This window comes from Carcharodon carcharias, chromosome 17 (genome assembly GCF_017639515.1).
Source record: "Carcharodon carcharias isolate sCarCar2 chromosome 17, sCarCar2.pri, whole genome shotgun sequence".
Lineage (NCBI taxonomy): Eukaryota > Metazoa > Chordata > Chondrichthyes > Lamniformes > Lamnidae > Carcharodon > Carcharodon carcharias.
Genome location: NC_054483.1, coordinates 94,080,034 through 94,097,445, shown reverse-complemented (window position 1 = coordinate 94,097,445; position 17,412 = coordinate 94,080,034). Strand labels below are relative to the sequence as shown.

The following is a 17,412-nucleotide window of genomic DNA, read 5'->3' as shown; positions in this document are numbered from 1 at the left end:
ATTCTCCATGGCAACACTGCTTGCCAACCAATCAGCACTCTCTTCCCATGCAGTATAAAATTGTTGTTTTCCCTCTTATGTTGGTATTCCTGTGAGTGTCCTGATGAGTGCAAGATGAAAAGCTTAGACCTGTCTCTTTTTTTTCAGCAATTATCCTCTTACTATAGTGTTAAGCATTGAAGACCCACATGGGTTGCCCCCTACCCATTCACACCCCAAGTCAAAAAAAGTCAAAATATTTGGTTCAGTCTAAAACTGGTCTTTAAATGATCTTATTACATAAAAGCAAAGGAACACATCAAAAATGAGAAATACATTGCTCGACTTATTACACATCCAGAAAATCAATAAACACGAAGGCATATTAGAGCTCTTTTAGCTGAGGTTTTGACGAACAGAGCATGAGCATTTTAGCTTGAAAGCCTCTCAGTGCTATAGCGTGAACCAGGCTTGCAAGTAACTGGAGGCACAGGAAAACCAGCAGCACTCAACATTTCAAAAGGTAGGCTGCAACAACTCTGATCTAAGTGGTTTCCTCCTAAGCACACGATATTTAAATATTGGATGACCAAAAGACATAGGCAATGAGATTCAGAACAATTTCATTTTTTTATTAAACATTGAGATGAATTCCCTAAGTTTTTAATCATGTTCATGCAATTTGTAATTTAAAAGAAGAAAAATAGCAACAGATTTAAAACCTGAAATGATATGAGTGAACAGGCCTAGACAGGCTGAAGGCTTACAGTGAAGAGAATTGTGTAACAATGCCTCCAGTAAAGGGTGTATTACAGGTTTAATTTGAGACTGTGACCCCCATTAAAATTAATGCACAAAAGTGATTGCAGTGTGAGCAAAAGCTCAAGGAGAACTAATCTGGCAAATGACAAGGCCCAGCAAATATCGGCCTTGAGAACCATGATTTTAAAGGCTGAAGGGCACATAGATTAAGAGAAAATTAATGGGATAGCTAAAGGGATGAAAGTCTGAGGGTGTGTGGGGATATCGGAAAGAAAGTTCAAACAAGTAGCAGAAGTGAGGATCTAGAGATCACAAAAGTGAGGAATGCTGCAGAAAACAAATACTGAAATAAAACAAGACAGTGGAGGGATAGTGTGAAAGCAACTTACAAGCAAAACATCACATGTCCACAACACAAGCGTAAGAAATTGAACAGCAAAACAAAATGAGGACAAATCAAAACACAATAAAACCATATACCCATGATGGTAATAGTGACAACATGAAGAGCAACATGCAGGAAAGAGGAGGATATCTTGTAATTTCCTATGACCAATAGCTCAGGAAATCCCCTAGTTTATTTTGGAACTGACACGTCTCATTGAGAACAGCAAACAGAGGAATCTCAGAAGTGTCTCATTAAAGTTTTTGGATGTAAATAAGTTATGCTGCGAAATGTTATTTCAAATTGTTCATTAACCTCAAAACGTTAGTTTGCCCCAGCTCCACCAACACACATTTTGATGTTCTGTGAACGGGTGACATTCCTTAATGCAAAAACAGTAAAAGTTGGAAGTACGTGGCAGATCCTTCCATATCCATAAGAAGGGAGACATTTTTACATTTCAGATACAGAAGCATAGCGCTTATTTATGGTCCCTCCCTAAATGTTAACTCCATTTTTTTCTCTTTACAGATGCAAATAGGTTGGTGGATTTCCATCTTTTTCCAGTCTAATCCTAGATTTCCAGTAAAAGTCCTTCCCACCCCTGTTATTTTTGAAGTCTGTTATGTTTGTATGAAGAAATTTTTATAATTATTCAAAATAAATGGTTTGGCCTTTGGACAGAAAAGGTCAAGCATAGCGATGACCCAGGCAGATTTTACCACTACTAACCAGCCTACAATTTTGATTACATGCAAGAAAGAATTTCAGACACAAGTACAGTCTTTAAGTGCAAGGTGGTTACTGGAAATTAGTTACAAGCATGGAAATTTTAAATTCACTGTTTGCTGCTATTTCTTAACTTTAAATTTATCATAAACAGATGTATAAAGAGTTCACAGGGTTAAAAAAAAGTTTATGAATTTTCAGAAGAAAATTGTACAGCCATTGTAGCAAAAATTGCAGACTATATATGGTTCTACAGGACACCTTTTAAATACCATTAGGCGGTTATTATAGAATGGGAAAACAAAACCATGCAATAGAGATTCAGATGGTGTGTATCATTCTGTTTTTGAAAAAAATTAAACCTAGTTTTATTCCCAAATTATACAATAGCTTCATTAGATTTTAACCCAAAGACATTTTGAACATCTTGACTGAAGAAATACCAAACAAATCTATTGGAAATAATTTTATTTAAAATTACTGATTACCTCAAATACATAGCACTTAGTCAAGTTCTCCATTTTGGGATTGTGCCAAGAACCATATGAAATAGATTTATTCTGATGACATATGGGATAGAGTCTTCTGGTCGGTGTGCAGGGGAGGACCCATTCACCAAGGCATAAAGTGACGTGCGGTAAGGTCAGGCGTGCGTCCTGATGTCACCGCGCGTCATTTAGATTTTCAGTTCGGCGGGCGCGCAGCTGACTCGGCTGCACGCCCGTTGAACTGTCAAAGGCCTATTAAGACTATTTAAAAAACCAATAAAGCAAACAGCTGAGCTGCTTGTCCAACCTTAATGCTGGTGGGCAGGCGAAGAGCCCAGGCGGCCTTCGCATTTTTCATGGAACCTCATCCACAGACGGGAAGAGGTTTCGTGAATGTTTATAAAGTGTTTGAAAACTTTAATAAAATTAATAGACATGTCCCAGCTCATGTGACAGTTTCACATGAGGGGACATGTCCTTAGAAATTTTTTTTTTTTAAACCTTTATTCATTGTTTTTAAGTGAAAGTAATCTCCGAGGCAACCAGCCCCTGACTCAGGCAACCAACACCCACCCGCACAGCGAGCGCTCAGCGCAGCTGGGCAAGCATCACGCTGTGCGGGCTTTAATTGGCCCACCCATGTAAAATGGTAGTGCCCAGCCAATTGGGGATGCCAATCAGCTGCATGCCTGCCCTTGCCCGCTCCCACCCAACCCCCATGACGAGGAGAAAATTCTCCCCCATGGAGTCTGGAAAACAATGTAACAGTGCACCTTGAATAAATGATCACATTTGTGCCACCAATTCTTTTGTGCAAAAGTGTAAGGGAATGCTTACTCTTTGAAAGTCTTGTGCAAAATATTTAATTTAATATATAGATTAAAATAAGCAACTTTATTAAACAGAGAAAGCATTTTTAATGCTCTTTTAGTAATATGAACTTTCAAATCCATCTACAGAAAATAGGAGGTATGGAGGTTAAATGGACGATTAATTAAAAGCAAGAGCACAGTTTTTAAATGCAAGTGTCTGAGGAGCTTCCAACAGTCCAAAAGGAGATCTATATACATTATCATACACAAAAAGCAGCAACAAAAATTGATGATCTATAAGCACCTGAAAAACAGAAGGAGATTGCTACTATAATCCTAATAGTGCAAATGCATTGTACAAATATAAATTATGCATCATACCCAAAAGGAGAAAAAAAAATGATCAGCTGCTTTAGAAATAAATTGAACATAACTGTTCTTGCATTGCAGCAGCACATTTCAGTCTCAACAGTGGTTATGCAGATACAATTAAAATGTAACTAATGAGGTAGTTACCAAGTGCTGAACATAGTTACCCTCTGTAAAGTGTTAAAGAATAAAGATAATATTGCACAATGAGCAGCCAATTTACATTAAACTCTTGGATCAGAAATAATGACAACACCAGAAAACACTATTAAAATTGTAGTCAATAGTCATTGTTTGGTATACAAGGTGTGCAACTGAGGGAAGCATTTATAAACTGACTGAAATCATAACCATTTCCTGAGGTAAAAGCATCAAGCCTCCCAAACTAGCATTTTGTCCATCTTTCATAATCTTATTTAACCTGTTCTCAGGTCAAATACATCTGCAAGAATTAGGGAGGTACTTTCCATTATTTCTGTAAATATTAGTGCCCACTAAAATAAATTGTTGTGTTGTTGCTTCTCATATTAAGATGAAGTTACCATTAAAGCCAATCCCACACTTAGCATTGGCTTTCAAAGCATTGTTTTTTTTTTTGTACAGACTTAATGGCCATTGACTTGGTAGCTCCGGTTATAAGGAACATTAATACATGATTTACCTTCTATAGTGGTTGCTAATGACATAGCATTAGCTTGTATGGGTCCATGAGTCGCACGATTAGTTTGGAGATTGGAAGGGCATGCTGGTATTGTGTATCTTGTTGCCTGAGCTGTTGAAAAGACAGATTGACAACTATGCTGCAAGAGCTGTTGGTGAGAATACTGTAATAGATGCAGATGCTTTGGGTATAAGTATGGTGAAGCCTGTTGTTCAGTCTGGGTTTGGGAGGAAGCTATGGGATGAGTAAAGAAAGCTGTCTGTCCAATTTGCTGAACTAATTGTTCACCTTTCTGTTCTGCTTTCTGTTCACCTTTCTGCTTGTTGGCTTCTTTGACATCTTTGTCATGAGCACTACAAATCAACAATGACAAAAATGTTAGTAGAGCCAAGTACAGCAACCACTATTAAAAGAAATACTTTATATAAATTGAACTTACATCAACAGACGTTCAATACATGGTAACAGAGCATCCCATGCATAAGCAGTAATACGATGCAGTCGAACAGGCCATAAAGGAGAGAGTTTAAGAACAGCTCGAGATGCTGCTATGCAAGCAGCAGCAACTACTGAAGGAAAATAATTTAGAAAGCCATGATCTGTAGAGATAAAAGCATAGAATGAATTGCAATCCCATACATGTAAATTCTTAATATACCAGTAAATTTAAAATCATTGTCCATAACTTCAACTAATCAACTATGTGAGCATTTATCCAGTTCAGCAAAGCAGTATCTTGAGTGTTAAAAATTGTAAGAATGGCCTTCATGGACTTTTGCACCAAGACGACTAGAAAAGCTGAAAACACAATCATATTGATTGGTGAGGATGATCTCAGACATTACAAAAATCCACCTTTATGTTTGTGTACTACAGCTTTCTCCCTTTAAGCTTGGAGCTTTTCTCTGCTCCTCACTCTTAAAAAAGGACCTCTTCCAGATTCCTATCCTTGTCCTCTGCCTCGACTTAATGGGCTTCTTGGGCCTCTTTTTCCTTTAGGACCTGCTCCCTGCAGTTCCCTCTCCCAATACACTGCTGACAACTTGATATCTGCCTTGAGATCCAGAACTCACTTGACATTCATCAGTTAGATTCTTAGACATATTCTCCTCAGCAGACTGCTAATATGTCAGCTAGAGAGAGACTTAAACTGCTTCCTTCACCTTAGAGCAATAACGACCAACTGAACTCAACTGCTTTTGCTTTGTGTGTGTCTATGTGGGGCCTCACTCTCTGGACCTGTCGCAGGGCAACAGCACAGTTTTTTTAAAAATATCTCCTATTAGTTTTAATTCCCCTTCAAGAACCGTAAACCTCATTAAAATGCAGGCATCTTTAAAAGTGAAACTGAAACTCAAATTCTCCCTTTCCTAACACACCAATACAGAAATATAACTTAAACTCTTTCGAGTTCCTAACAATAGTATTAGTAGATGAACTTTCCTTATGAATGTGTGCTCATTCCATCATAGAACTTTCTAAATGCGAATGTCTTTAGACAGTTGGAAGAGTAAATTTTAGATTTTAACAAAAATGTAGTTGGTTTCATTTTACTGGTCTAGAGCTAGACTTTTTCATTAGGTCAATGTGTAACCATATAATTAGCAACTGATCATGTTATTGGACTGGCAGCAATCCAGACTTTGGACTAATGATTCAGAAACAAGAGTTCAAATCCCACCATGGCAGTTGGAGAATTTAAATTCAATTCAATAAATCTGCAATAAAAGGCTAGTAGCAGTGATGCTGACAATGAAACTACCAGATTGTAAAAAAAACCCATCTGCTTCACTAAAAACAGAAAACCTGTGTCCTTTAAAAAGGAAGGCAATCTTTATCTAATCTGGTGCACTGGCAATTCCAGACCTACAGCAATGTGGTGGACTCAACTGCCTGCTGAAAGAGTCCACCAAGCTACTCAGGATATCTTCAAGAAAGTTTTATTAAAAAAAATTAAGCCTAGAAATTCATGTTTTTCAATTACTGTAGAATATAATCATAGATACATACAGCACAAAAGGAGGCCTTTCTGCCCATTATGCCTGCACTGGGTCTTTGAAAGAGCCATCTAATTTGTGTTCCTGTCCTGCTCTTTCCACATTCTCATGCAAATTTCTCCCCTTGTGTGTCAGTTGTGGTTCACTTAGCAGGCCTCTTGTCTCCAAGTCACAAGGTTCTGAGTTCAAGTCACACTCCAGTGCTTGAGCACAAAAAAAATCATGGTTGACACTCCAGTGCAGTACTGAGGTATGATTATGAAGGAATAGTCATGCAAAGAAAGGGATAAATAAATTTACTGTAATTCTTCTAATCTCCAACCGTTTTGTTCTTCTCTGGATAAAACTGCACGAATAGGCGAAACTGAGAAAAGCCAATTGGTGTATGCACTGGAACACATTCTTGAGCAGAGTTTCTAAAAATTCCTTTCAAAAAATTAGAAATTTATCACTTATGTGCAATTGCCATACAAGGAGTGGGCAGATCTCCAAGTAAATGCAGAAATTTAAGGTGTCTGAAATGCAGCGCTCACTTTGTGTAAACAGCCTCTTGTTGTCAGAGCTCCTATTGAATACATTGAGCGGTGTGAAGCTCTATCTCTGCATGGTTGTCGATTTCAGTCCAAGTATCCTTACTGGTAGTGAATCTCTGGCACTGAAATAGAACTATTTAAGCTGTGGAGTATCATTCCTTCAAGTTGAATGATTGTTAAGTTTATTTTTTAAAATGCTTTTCAGAAAAACATTTTCCTTTTTCATCCAACCTCAATCCCCACCCCCACTTTCTGTACCTGATCTGACAGACATTAAATTCGTCATTCTAACTTACACTTTCTTATTCAGGCCTTGCACTGTTTATTTCCTACTCTTTCAACACTGTTGCTTGTTTTATTCTCTCAGGTGCCCTATAGAGGGCATAGCAGCATTGCCACTCACACTTCAGGCAACTTGTAGAGCAAAATATTGTTTAATTAGACAGGCAATGTCATGTCTAACTAACAGTGGGTGTGTTCATTGGCCTGCCACAGCAACTTTTGGGCCTTTATTTTTAGTTGGCACTATAATATTTTATACAAAATTTAAATTTACCACTATTAAATAGTAGAAAATTGTGTAAGCAAGGCTATTACAGCGTAACAGGATTATAAAAGGGAAATTAGTAAATCTCTTGGATTTGAATGCATTAGTTAAAAATCAGGTTACAAAAAATTAAACCTTGCATATTCTGTGATAGAGAAAAAGTCACAAATCAAAGTAAAGTACACCACTACACTCAAATATATATACATGGTTGTGTGAGAATGTCTCCCAATCCTAGCCAACTTTTTGTAGGGATACAGGTGAAAATACGAATTACTACTTTTATTGTAGTGTTTGTGTAGTATGTTTGAGCACCCCTTTTTGTCCCATTATATAAAATTGCATTTAGTTTTAAAGCTAAATATCACATATTCATTGGTACTTCAAAAACTGTTGGGGGGTGGGGGGGGGGGGGGGGGGGGGGGGGGGGGGGGGGGGGTGGCGGGGAGTGAATTACAATTGCAGAAATTCTAACTGTTGGTCAAAGTTCATGTGGGAAGGTACTTGTGGCCAAACTCTACATACTGCAGACCAATCAACTCTGGGATTGTTGGAGAAATTAATACAGGAAACATGGTAGCCAATTGAAGCACACCAAGTTTCCCATGAACAGCAGTGTGATGATTACCAGATAAATGTTTTTCATTAAATGATTTTGAGGAGAGATAACTATTGGACTGGACACCAGGAAGAACCCCCATACTCTCTGAAATAATGGTATCCTTCACACCCACAGGAGAACAAAGAGGCCTTTGGTTTAATGTCTCAAATGATGGTACCTCAGATGGTTCAGTGATCCCTTCAGCCTTAATTTTGAGCTCATGTCTCTGAAGTGAGACCTGAGCTTACAACTGTCTGATTAATGAGGTGAGAGTACTAGCAACTGGTTGTCAGGAAATTTCTCAATAGTATTTATTTCTCCAGCAGCTTACTTCAGACACATTAGAAAAAAGTGGAGACAAGTAAATTGTATGGACAGAAAATATCCACTACCTTTATCTTTGTCACACTTTAGCTATAATATATGTAGTATATATAGGGCGCAGTGAACAACTCAGCAAGATAATTCAATAGCACCTCCCAACCTTGTAACTAGAGAAAGATGAGTACAACATCATGGAAATACCATCATCTCCAGGATCGCCTCCAAGCCACACAATTTTTACCTTGGACATTTATTACTGTTCTCTTATCAATGCTTAGAGAATTCCCTACTTAACAATTTGAAGTATTCTTTAAAAGAATGGGACTCAAGTGCTCCCCAGCAACATAGGAAAAGAGGGAGGGGCAAGCAGGAAAAATCTCCAGCAGCGTTGGAGAAGAGTGGGGCTGGGCATGCTCCTCAGCAGGATTTCCTAATAATTCTGTTTAATGGAAAATATGGGGAAAGAGGAAGAAAGGCATAGTCATTTTAAATTAAACAACAGAAAATGTTTGTGTTGACAATAATTACCTTGCAAAGACACTTCTAGAAAGTAGGCAGAGTACTTTTCTGTATATAACTTGGTCTTCTCCAAATAAACCATAGGCCTTCCATCATGAAGATCAGTTCCATGTACAGCAACAGAAAGGTAGTAGTCGATAAAGTGGGCAGCAGTGGGCAGGCAGAGGTTCCACTGAATAGATTCTAGTAACAAGAGCTCCATGTGCAACAAGTCCTGTTTGTTTAACACCAAGTTCATGCTGGTCATACAACTGAGACTGTTGAGTTGTTCAAGTTTGGGTACATGGTCTTCTTTTTCCTCAAACTTGCCTGATTTAATAATGAAACAAAAATGTTCATGTTAATCATATTTACAGTAAAATTTTAAACCAGACTAAGCAAACAGTGGATCAGTATTAGAAATTTGGTTTGTATAATTTGTCAATTATAACAAAATAGCTATGTTCAGGTTAACATTATGGCTTTTAAAATAACCAAGAACAGGTGCAGTCTTCATCGCATAAAAGAAACATTATAGTTTTTTAGTTATGTCTAGGATGATGTTGGATCGTTCTCAAGACTGAGAGTTTCTTTTTAAAAAATTGAAGGACTTGGCATTATCTGTACATTTGGATGCTTGCTGACCTGGGATTTTTTTTTTTAAAAAAGGTCAAAGTTCACCTTGGAACTGTCAACAAGCAGGCCTCTTCCAAGAAGTCACCTCAAGGAAGATCCGGTTGTTTGTTTTGAACTGCAATCACTAATTGATGGGCAAAAAAAACAAAAGCAAAGTTTTGCTGGAAATCACTGCAAAGCTGAGATCAATTGATGAGAACTTTCCCCCCGTCATGTAAAGATAGGCTGCTGGTCCTGGTGGACGTCTGGAAGCAGCACTGAGACCCTGCAGACTTTATTTTAGAACGCCCATTCACTAAAGCCTATCTGTGCAGAGAAACTGTTTGTTTGTGTGTGCTCGCGTTTGTGCACATTGGGGGAATTCTTCAAGAAGAAATAGATAAATTTCCCGATTACAAATGTGTGTTAGGTTAACTAGTCTCAGCAACTGTGACCATGAAAATATCAGCGATTGTTGTAAAACCCATCTGGTTCACGAATAAACATTAAGGAAGGAAATCTGCCATCCTCACCCCTTCTGACCTACAGCAATGTGATTGACTCTTAACTGCCCTCTGCAATGACCTAGCAAGCCACTCAGTTCAAGGGCAATTAGAGATGGGCAACAAATGCTGGCCTTACCAGTGACACCCATATCCAATGTAAGAATTTTTAAAAATGTGCACAAATAATTGAAAGTGGCAGGGCAGCTTGACAGTGGTTAAAAAAGGTAAATGGGATCCTGGGCTTTTTAGAGTGCAAAAGTAAGGAAGATTTAATGAACTGCAATAAAACATTGGTGCTGCCTCAAATGGAGTATTGTATCTAATTCTGCACACTACACTGCACTTTAGGATGGATGTGAAGACTTGAGAGGCTGGGCAGAAAATATTTATGAGAATGGTGCTAGATGTTGGAGTTGTTCCCCTTAGAAGGGTGAAAGGAGATTTGATAGATTTATTCAACCTCATGAGAACCAGAAGACACTAATTTAAGGTGATTGTAAAAGAACCAGCAGCTTTTGAGGAAATTGAATAAGCTCCTGAAGAGAACAAAATTTGCAGGACTACGGGGAAAAGGGCAGGAGAATGGGTCTAGCTGAGTTGCCCCTGCAGAGAGCTGGCATGAACACAATGGGCCACATAGCCTCCTTCTGTGCTACAACTATTCTGCGATTCTAATGCACAAGAGTGCAAGAAACCTGGAGTGGCTTTAGTTGGCCCAACAGGGGTCTCACTTAGCAATTGGAGAACTGACAGGGAACCCCCATCAGTTCCAAGAGGGAGGCCCAATGGTATTAAGTGCCTTTTCAGGAACTCTAAGTAGCCACTGTCGGCACTTCTGAGATTTAGGACCCTGACAACGGAAGTCCTGCCTGCCGAGAGCTATCGGCCATTCCAGGCTAGCAGCTCTCCACTGATCATCAGTGCCAATGGGAGCAGTGGCAGCTGTTGGCAATGCACCCTTCAGAGGCCCAGGATCACCAAGGGATTCCAGGTCAAAGGTGAGCGAGGGTGGGATGAGGGTTGTGGGAGAGGGGAGGCAAAGGCACAGGGGTGGCTTTCAATAGCCCTCCCAGCCCAATGCTGGGTCCCTGTATCAGAGAAGTACTGGGTAGAAAGATCCCAGCAGCCAGGAAGCCACTGGCAAACCAGATGCGTTTGCTGGTTGGCCTATGGGAGACACAGGAAAGCTGTGCGGTTCCCAACAAATCCCTGAGCCACAACAGAATTGCAATGGCTCAGGGATAATAGATGTCAATTGGCTCATTAATGAGCCAAGTTGACATCTCGTTGCTAGTATCCAAGATACCCGTCAATGCCTTCCATTCTCTGACTTAAAGCAGGGAAGTTTTGCCACAGCCAGGGAACTGGTGCAGGCTTCTCCCGCGATTAAGTGGGCCTGGCTGCCATGGTTCCCACTGCAATGGGTTATATCAAATCCAGCCTCTGGTCATGGGGAGTAAAATATTCCAGCTGTAAAAGGTTGTGTGTCAGTCACCACAGTAGGAGGTGGAGAATATGCTTGATATTTCATGGATACTAAAATAAAGCAAGGCCTCAAACTTAAAAAGTTAACATAAACAAGAAAACGGTTTAAAAAAATACTGACACTAGAAACTGAAATTGCCAGGGCTTTAAAAGGAAGGTGAGGAACTTGCTGTTTTCTAAACTATAATCTTCCAAAACACACATTCAGGAATTGTCCCTTTGAATTGAAACATTGTAAATGTAACTTAATTACTTAAGAAAGGCAGTTGAAATAAACCAGGGCATTCTAGATCTGTGAATTATAGATAACAAATGTTAAACTAATTACAGTGACTGAATTTGAGCTGATTAGAGAGAGATTGACAACATGGGTAAAAAAAGTACATCTAACAAACCTAATTGACCTGAAATGTTAACTGTTTCCCTCCACAGATGCTACCTGAGCTGCAGAGTATTTCCTGCATTTTCAGTTTTTATTTGATTTCTAGCAACTGCAGTAATTTTTGATATTAATGACATTTATTACATTCTAGTATAAAGCAAGATGACAGTGGTCACTTCATAGAATGAGAAAAGGTGAGGAACTTGCAAGAAAGACATTAAAATGCAGTACAAATTATATCACAAGTCTGTCATTATCAATGTTTGTATTAGCCTCTCACTTGCTGAGAGACACATTCTGACTTTCAAGAGCATTGCTGTTGTAGATTTGCTAATATATTTAAAAAGAAATTTCATAAATATGCACTAAATTTAAGTTTTATTCAGTTTAAAGGTTTCAATAATGAGCACTTCTCAAGAGCAGTTCAAAGGGACTTAAAGATACACTCACTGTTTGTGTTTGTTAAATCAGCACATTAAGCCATAAAAGTATACTAATGCATTATCACAGTCATTGATATATGGCAATTAGAGTGTTGGGCACCTGAATCTTGGTAGGATTGGAGAACAGTTCCAGCAGTTTACCAGCATAGATAAGGGTGCATCTTAAGCACTGGAAAGGGCTCCTAGGATTGCTCTTATGGCCTACAAGAGCAAGCTGCAATAATATATAGATTGCAACAACTAATTAATTTTAGAACATTAGAAGTAATGCAAGATAACTAAACCAACTATGCAATAATGTAACTTCTAAAATCATCTCAATACTTTTAGAAATAACTCCACAAAATACAGAAATAATTTATTTTGGGATATTGAGTTTCTGAAGAACAGTCCTCCAGGGAGAGTTCCACAGTACATCCTGAAAGCGTAACACCTCCTCTCCTGTGTAATCGATCTTCAAGCACAAACATCCAGAATGATGGTCAGTAGAATGGTTGACATGAGGCCATGAAGGCTGATCTATTCACATTGCTGCATATACAAACACTCTTGCAGTAGGGTTATTAGATAGCAATCAGTATCAGTAAACCAGGCCTCTAGGCTGTGGAGTCCATGGCTAGCTTTGAACCCATGGTTAACCTGGCAAAGATCACCTTGCATACCACAAATGAGGGTTGGTCCTGAAACCTTCTTGATGCATTTATCCACTTTGAAAGCCAATCTTGTCTATTCATACATTTGTTTTGCAGGCATGTTTCTTCAAAAGTTAATTGTATCTACACAATATAAATCAAAGCTGATATTTGTCAGAAATGTTTTTAGGAGTTTGCAACAACAATACTGCAAAATGTGGATCTTGAAATTATGCATCAAACATGAAAACAAAATCGGAAATACAAGAAATACAACACACTTACTTGCCAAAAGTAAACAGGAGAGTGCCACCAGATGTAATTGCTGAATAGAAACATTATAACGGTCCATAAATAAATCTAGAAGGTAGACAGCAAGGTGACGAGCAGTGGGACAAAGATGAAAATGATTGCTGATGATTGCAAGAAGATCTGCAAAGTAACGTCTGGTGTTCAGCTGAGGAGAGTGGCTTTTGTAGGGTGGTAATCTGAGCTCCTGAGTAAAATGAAATAACAGCATACCTTTTAAGGAGTAATACTGATATGATATATAATTGTAAAAACTTTCACAAAAAAGAAATTGAAGACCACCGTTTTAAAATACATGGACTGGTTAATGAGAAAAGGAATTGCATATTACATCAGAGGGACAGCTTTGCCCTTTCAACTAGAAATTAGTATCTGAATCTTGTTCAAATTTTTTCTAGCGAATATGATTTTCTAGTCTCAACCAGCTGGGAATAGTTAGGAGGAAAAAACCATCATTGGGTAGGGGCAAGCAGGAAGACTAAAAACAAGTCTTGCTCTACCAATCTTGTTAATCATGTTAAACAGAAACAACAAAATGATAGATGAGAACAGCATGAGTGCAGATGATACATTTGGAACAAAGAAGAAAAAAAAGAGTTCGGTGTGACTCTCGCATAAACATCATCTACACTGCTTATTTTAACTAAAATGCTTTCTCAGGCAGATAACACCAATGCCTCAAGAGATACTGAGCCACTATTGACCAATAATGTTCCACGATCAACGAACTGCGCCAGTAATAGGTGGTGAGGGTACTACAAATTGTCTCAGCATCTCCAAAATGGATGCGAAGGAAAAGGAAAGAAAACCAAGGAGAAAAATATCAGTTAGGGTTCCAGCTAGCTCCTGATGGCTGTTTGAAAGTGTGTGTCGTCACTTTGAAAGGATAGGGTTAAATTTGACTATGATACCACACATCGCTGAATAGTCTAGATATTCATTGTCAGGATCAGGCTTAAACAAATTCCACTTGAGCAAGTAGTCAAAGACTGGCAACTCTAACTTTAGGGAAAGGGGAAGAAAATGGGAAAAATGCCTTGTCAAACGTAGAGAGAAGGAAAAACAGCAAAATTTATAGATCTTCCCTTTTCAAAAGGGAGGCAGAAATCTGATGTTGGAGATCTTGAGAAGAGGAAAAAAATGTACATTGCTAGATCTATACTCATATATCCAGATATGTATTATGTTCAATGTTACTGATCATTGTACAGTTAGTAGTCTGCACAAAATAAAATCCATTAACCCCAGGATTCAGCCCCTTGAATCTGCACCAGCTCTTTTGGAGAGCACGCCAGTAAGTCTTACTTCCCTGCTGTTTCCCCATGTCACAAATTGTTTTCTCCTTCAAGGCTACTATTGAACTGGTTTTAAAATGAACAACCTGATGTGAATTCCATTAATTTGTATTAAAATTTAAATCGAACATCCAGAGTTGGGAGGATTAGCTTTAAATTAAAATAGGTTAATTGTCACCATTCACTTTGCAACAACATCAGCTGCAAGCACTCCACTCAACAAAAGCAAATTTGCAGAAAGAATGTAGACTGAACTAGAGAAGAATGTAGACTGAACTAGAGAATAAACCCATCAACAATACAATTCTGCATTTATTTCCAATTCTGAAGGATCCAGGCCAAAATTGAGTTTATACATAGGAAAAATTCCCAAAACTGGTCACAACTTAAATAAAACAAATCTTAATTGAGTTGATGTAAATGGAATACCTCTATTTCTGCTCTACCCAATTTGCACTGTTTAATATAGCTATGGCATAAGATTTTAAAAAAGTGTAATGTATTAATACACAGTGGGAGAAGATTTTGTGTGGTATTGCAGACCTAGTTTCACTTAACATAGTGCACAGAAATGTTTCTCCTGATTATTAGTTTTAACCTTTAATTGACCAGACACTTTGGTATATCTTTAATGCAAGTTTGTAATCAGATACTGCCCAAACATGATCTGGTTAAATGCAGATATACCATATGAATAGGAGTAATGCAGAGGGCAAGAGCACCTATGAGAGCTGGATCATGTGAAAATGAAATTCATCTCCAGCTTAAAAATCAATCACTCAATTTAGTTTTTGTAGCTCTTATTTCATTTCCCTCCCCAAGTTATAAAGGGGGCAAAGAAATAACTTTATTCAAAATTATTCAGTATTAAATAATGCATACAGTGAGACACCATTTTTGCTTCAGGATAAACTAGGCTTGTAAGTCATTCATGTCAGACTGTATCAGTAGTTAAACACTAAAGGGCAACAGGTTCTGAAAACTCTTATTAGAACCAAGAGCGTCAATGTATTTTATATGAATCATTAAGGCAAATACACAATTTGATCCAGTGTGAAAAGAAATGGGAATCAATAGAGCACAAGGGAGTAGGAGTCAGAATATAGAAATCATTGCATTACGTATAAACTACAATTTTTCTCAACACCAAAAAAGCTCAAGTATCAAATATCTAGTTACAATACAATCTTATACAAATCCAAAGCCAATATTTTACAAATCATTCCTTTGTTACAAGCAGATCCCAGAACAGCACATAAACATTAGACTTTGATAAGCAGAAAAAGTCTACATACTAGACCCTTCAATGTTTTTTAAAACTAGGTTCAGTTTGCCATTTAAAAATAAATTGTGAGTAGCCAAGTGTATGTCAATTAAATTGACTTACAAATATTGATTGAGCTAATGAATTTTATATTTTATTTACAAATTAATGTGAAGAATTATATAAACATAGCTTAATTTCATTATTCTTTAATTAGTACAGGTCAGTCCTAATTTTTGTGGCCAAGTAGATCCACAGCTCAGCAGGTTCCTTCACCAAAGTACCACCAACTGAAGAAAGAGCTATTCCATTGTGTGAAATATAAAACTTGCAAACTGTGTAAACAAAGTCACGAATCCAGCCCAACTCTTATCCAACTTTATCTTAAATCAGTGGTTATAGGTTTACTTTAAAAGTCAAAGTTAACTTTCTACGGTTGACAATGCTAAGCTAAACTATACAGCAGATTAGCTCTTCTTGTCATATTAAGAACTCAACTTTAAAAAAATGAAACAAACTGTCTAGATCACGTAGACAGGTACATCAACTGTGAGAAGAAATCGGGTACTTTTAATAAAAACGATTTCAATTGAGAATCGTTAGAAGTCAGCCTGGAAAAACTTTCTTTGTCCCTAATCTTAGGTGAGGAGCCTGCAGGGATGTTGCCTGTAGTTTAACAACCCTACACATAAGATATGTACCTTGATGCGAAGAGCCTGATGGATATCAGCAACCACTTGTCCTTTCCACCACTGTTCCTCCAGCTCCATCGGATGCAGCAATGCTAAGTTAAATTATTTTTCTGAAAAACAAAAAGCAGATGCCTAACCAAAAGCACACAATACCACCGTTCAGTATTTAGACTGAACAGATCACAAACCTCTTCCGTCCTTATCAACCCGACAAATTAACGCTAATCAATTGTTCGTATTCACCAGACAAACCCGACATCTACTGATGAGAAAGGCTCGACCTCGCTAATGGCCAGTTTCAATTGCGATTGCAAAAACATTCTGCACAGCACAGCTGAAAGTTATTTTGTGTGTGTGTTTCTGTTGTGTTGACAGAAAAGCAGATCTACGATCTCAAAACACACTTTAGAGTCTGAATGTAAATTACAAAAATAAAAACTGCAACAGGAAGTGTTGAGTCCAGAGCAACGCGTACCTATTCATTGGCGGCACAAACACTTCCGGGACCACAAGTATCAGCAACAGTCTGATTTGTAGTTTTGCATCTCCTTGTTCGTTTCACTAACGAGACTAAAAGATTATAAAATGTACTGTCTCTTTGTAGACAATCGTTTTGAAGCACTTTTATTCTTAAAAAGTTGTCTTTCAAATTGCACGTTGTTCAGCGTTTAGTTGCCTTTCCCGTTCATTTCAGATTGTATAAGTTACAAAGTACAAGTTCCGTGTTGATTCCGAAAGCCTCAACCTAAGGAAAAGAAGAGACCGTCTCACTTTATCTCACTGCTACCTGTTTCACCTGCTATGGGTCAATATAAAATTTCTGGTTCTTCTTGGGACAGGGGACACTGCTGATTTGTCCTAGCGGGTATCGGATTTCATTCCAGTTTTGTATTCTGGTATTCTGGTATTCACCATGGCACTCATAGCTTTCTCAGCACAGTTTGCTGCTTTACTGAGGTTGGATGTCAGACCCGAACGAATAGGTAAAGACGAAAATTATAAACCATATTGGCTCGGAGAGCAAGATGTTTATACACACAGAATAAGTACGCAGCGGAATGGCAAGGATAATAAGGAGAATTAAATCGATAGAAAACAATAACG

At 38.1% G+C, this 17,412-nt stretch overlaps 1 protein-coding gene across 1 annotated transcript; it reads right to left on the bottom strand.

The window, feature by feature from the left end:
* Positions 1 to 3,888: 3,888 nt before the first annotated feature.
* Positions 3,889 to 16,661, bottom strand: ccnj (cyclin J). The gene is made up of 6 exons (XM_041210128.1): positions 16,552 to 16,661; positions 16,318 to 16,418; positions 13,034 to 13,244; positions 8,716 to 9,015; positions 4,625 to 4,784; positions 3,889 to 4,538 (listed from the first exon to the last, which is right to left on the bottom strand). The coding sequence occupies exons 2-6, from the start codon at positions 16,384 to 16,386 to the stop codon at positions 4,130 to 4,132; spliced, it is 1,149 nt and encodes a 382-aa protein (XP_041066062.1). The 5' UTR covers positions 16,387 to 16,418; positions 16,552 to 16,661; the 3' UTR covers positions 3,889 to 4,129.
* Positions 16,662 to 17,412: the final 751 nt, after the last annotated feature.

Bases quoted from the DNA above. Each gene is read 5' to 3' on its own strand.
- ccnj (XM_041210128.1), bottom strand. From the start codon at position 16,386: ATGGAGCTGGAGGAACAGTGGTGGAAAGGACAAGTGGTTGCTGATATC. The intron at 9,016-13,033 runs GTAAGTGTGTTG...TTATTAAATCAG, and splicing joins CTCCTGTTTACTTTTGGCAA to GCAAGTTTGAGGAAAAAGAA. The intron at 4,785-8,715 runs GTAATTATTGTC...TTATCTCTACAG, and splicing joins TCTAGAAGTGTCTTTGCAAG to ATCATGGCTTTCTAAATTAT.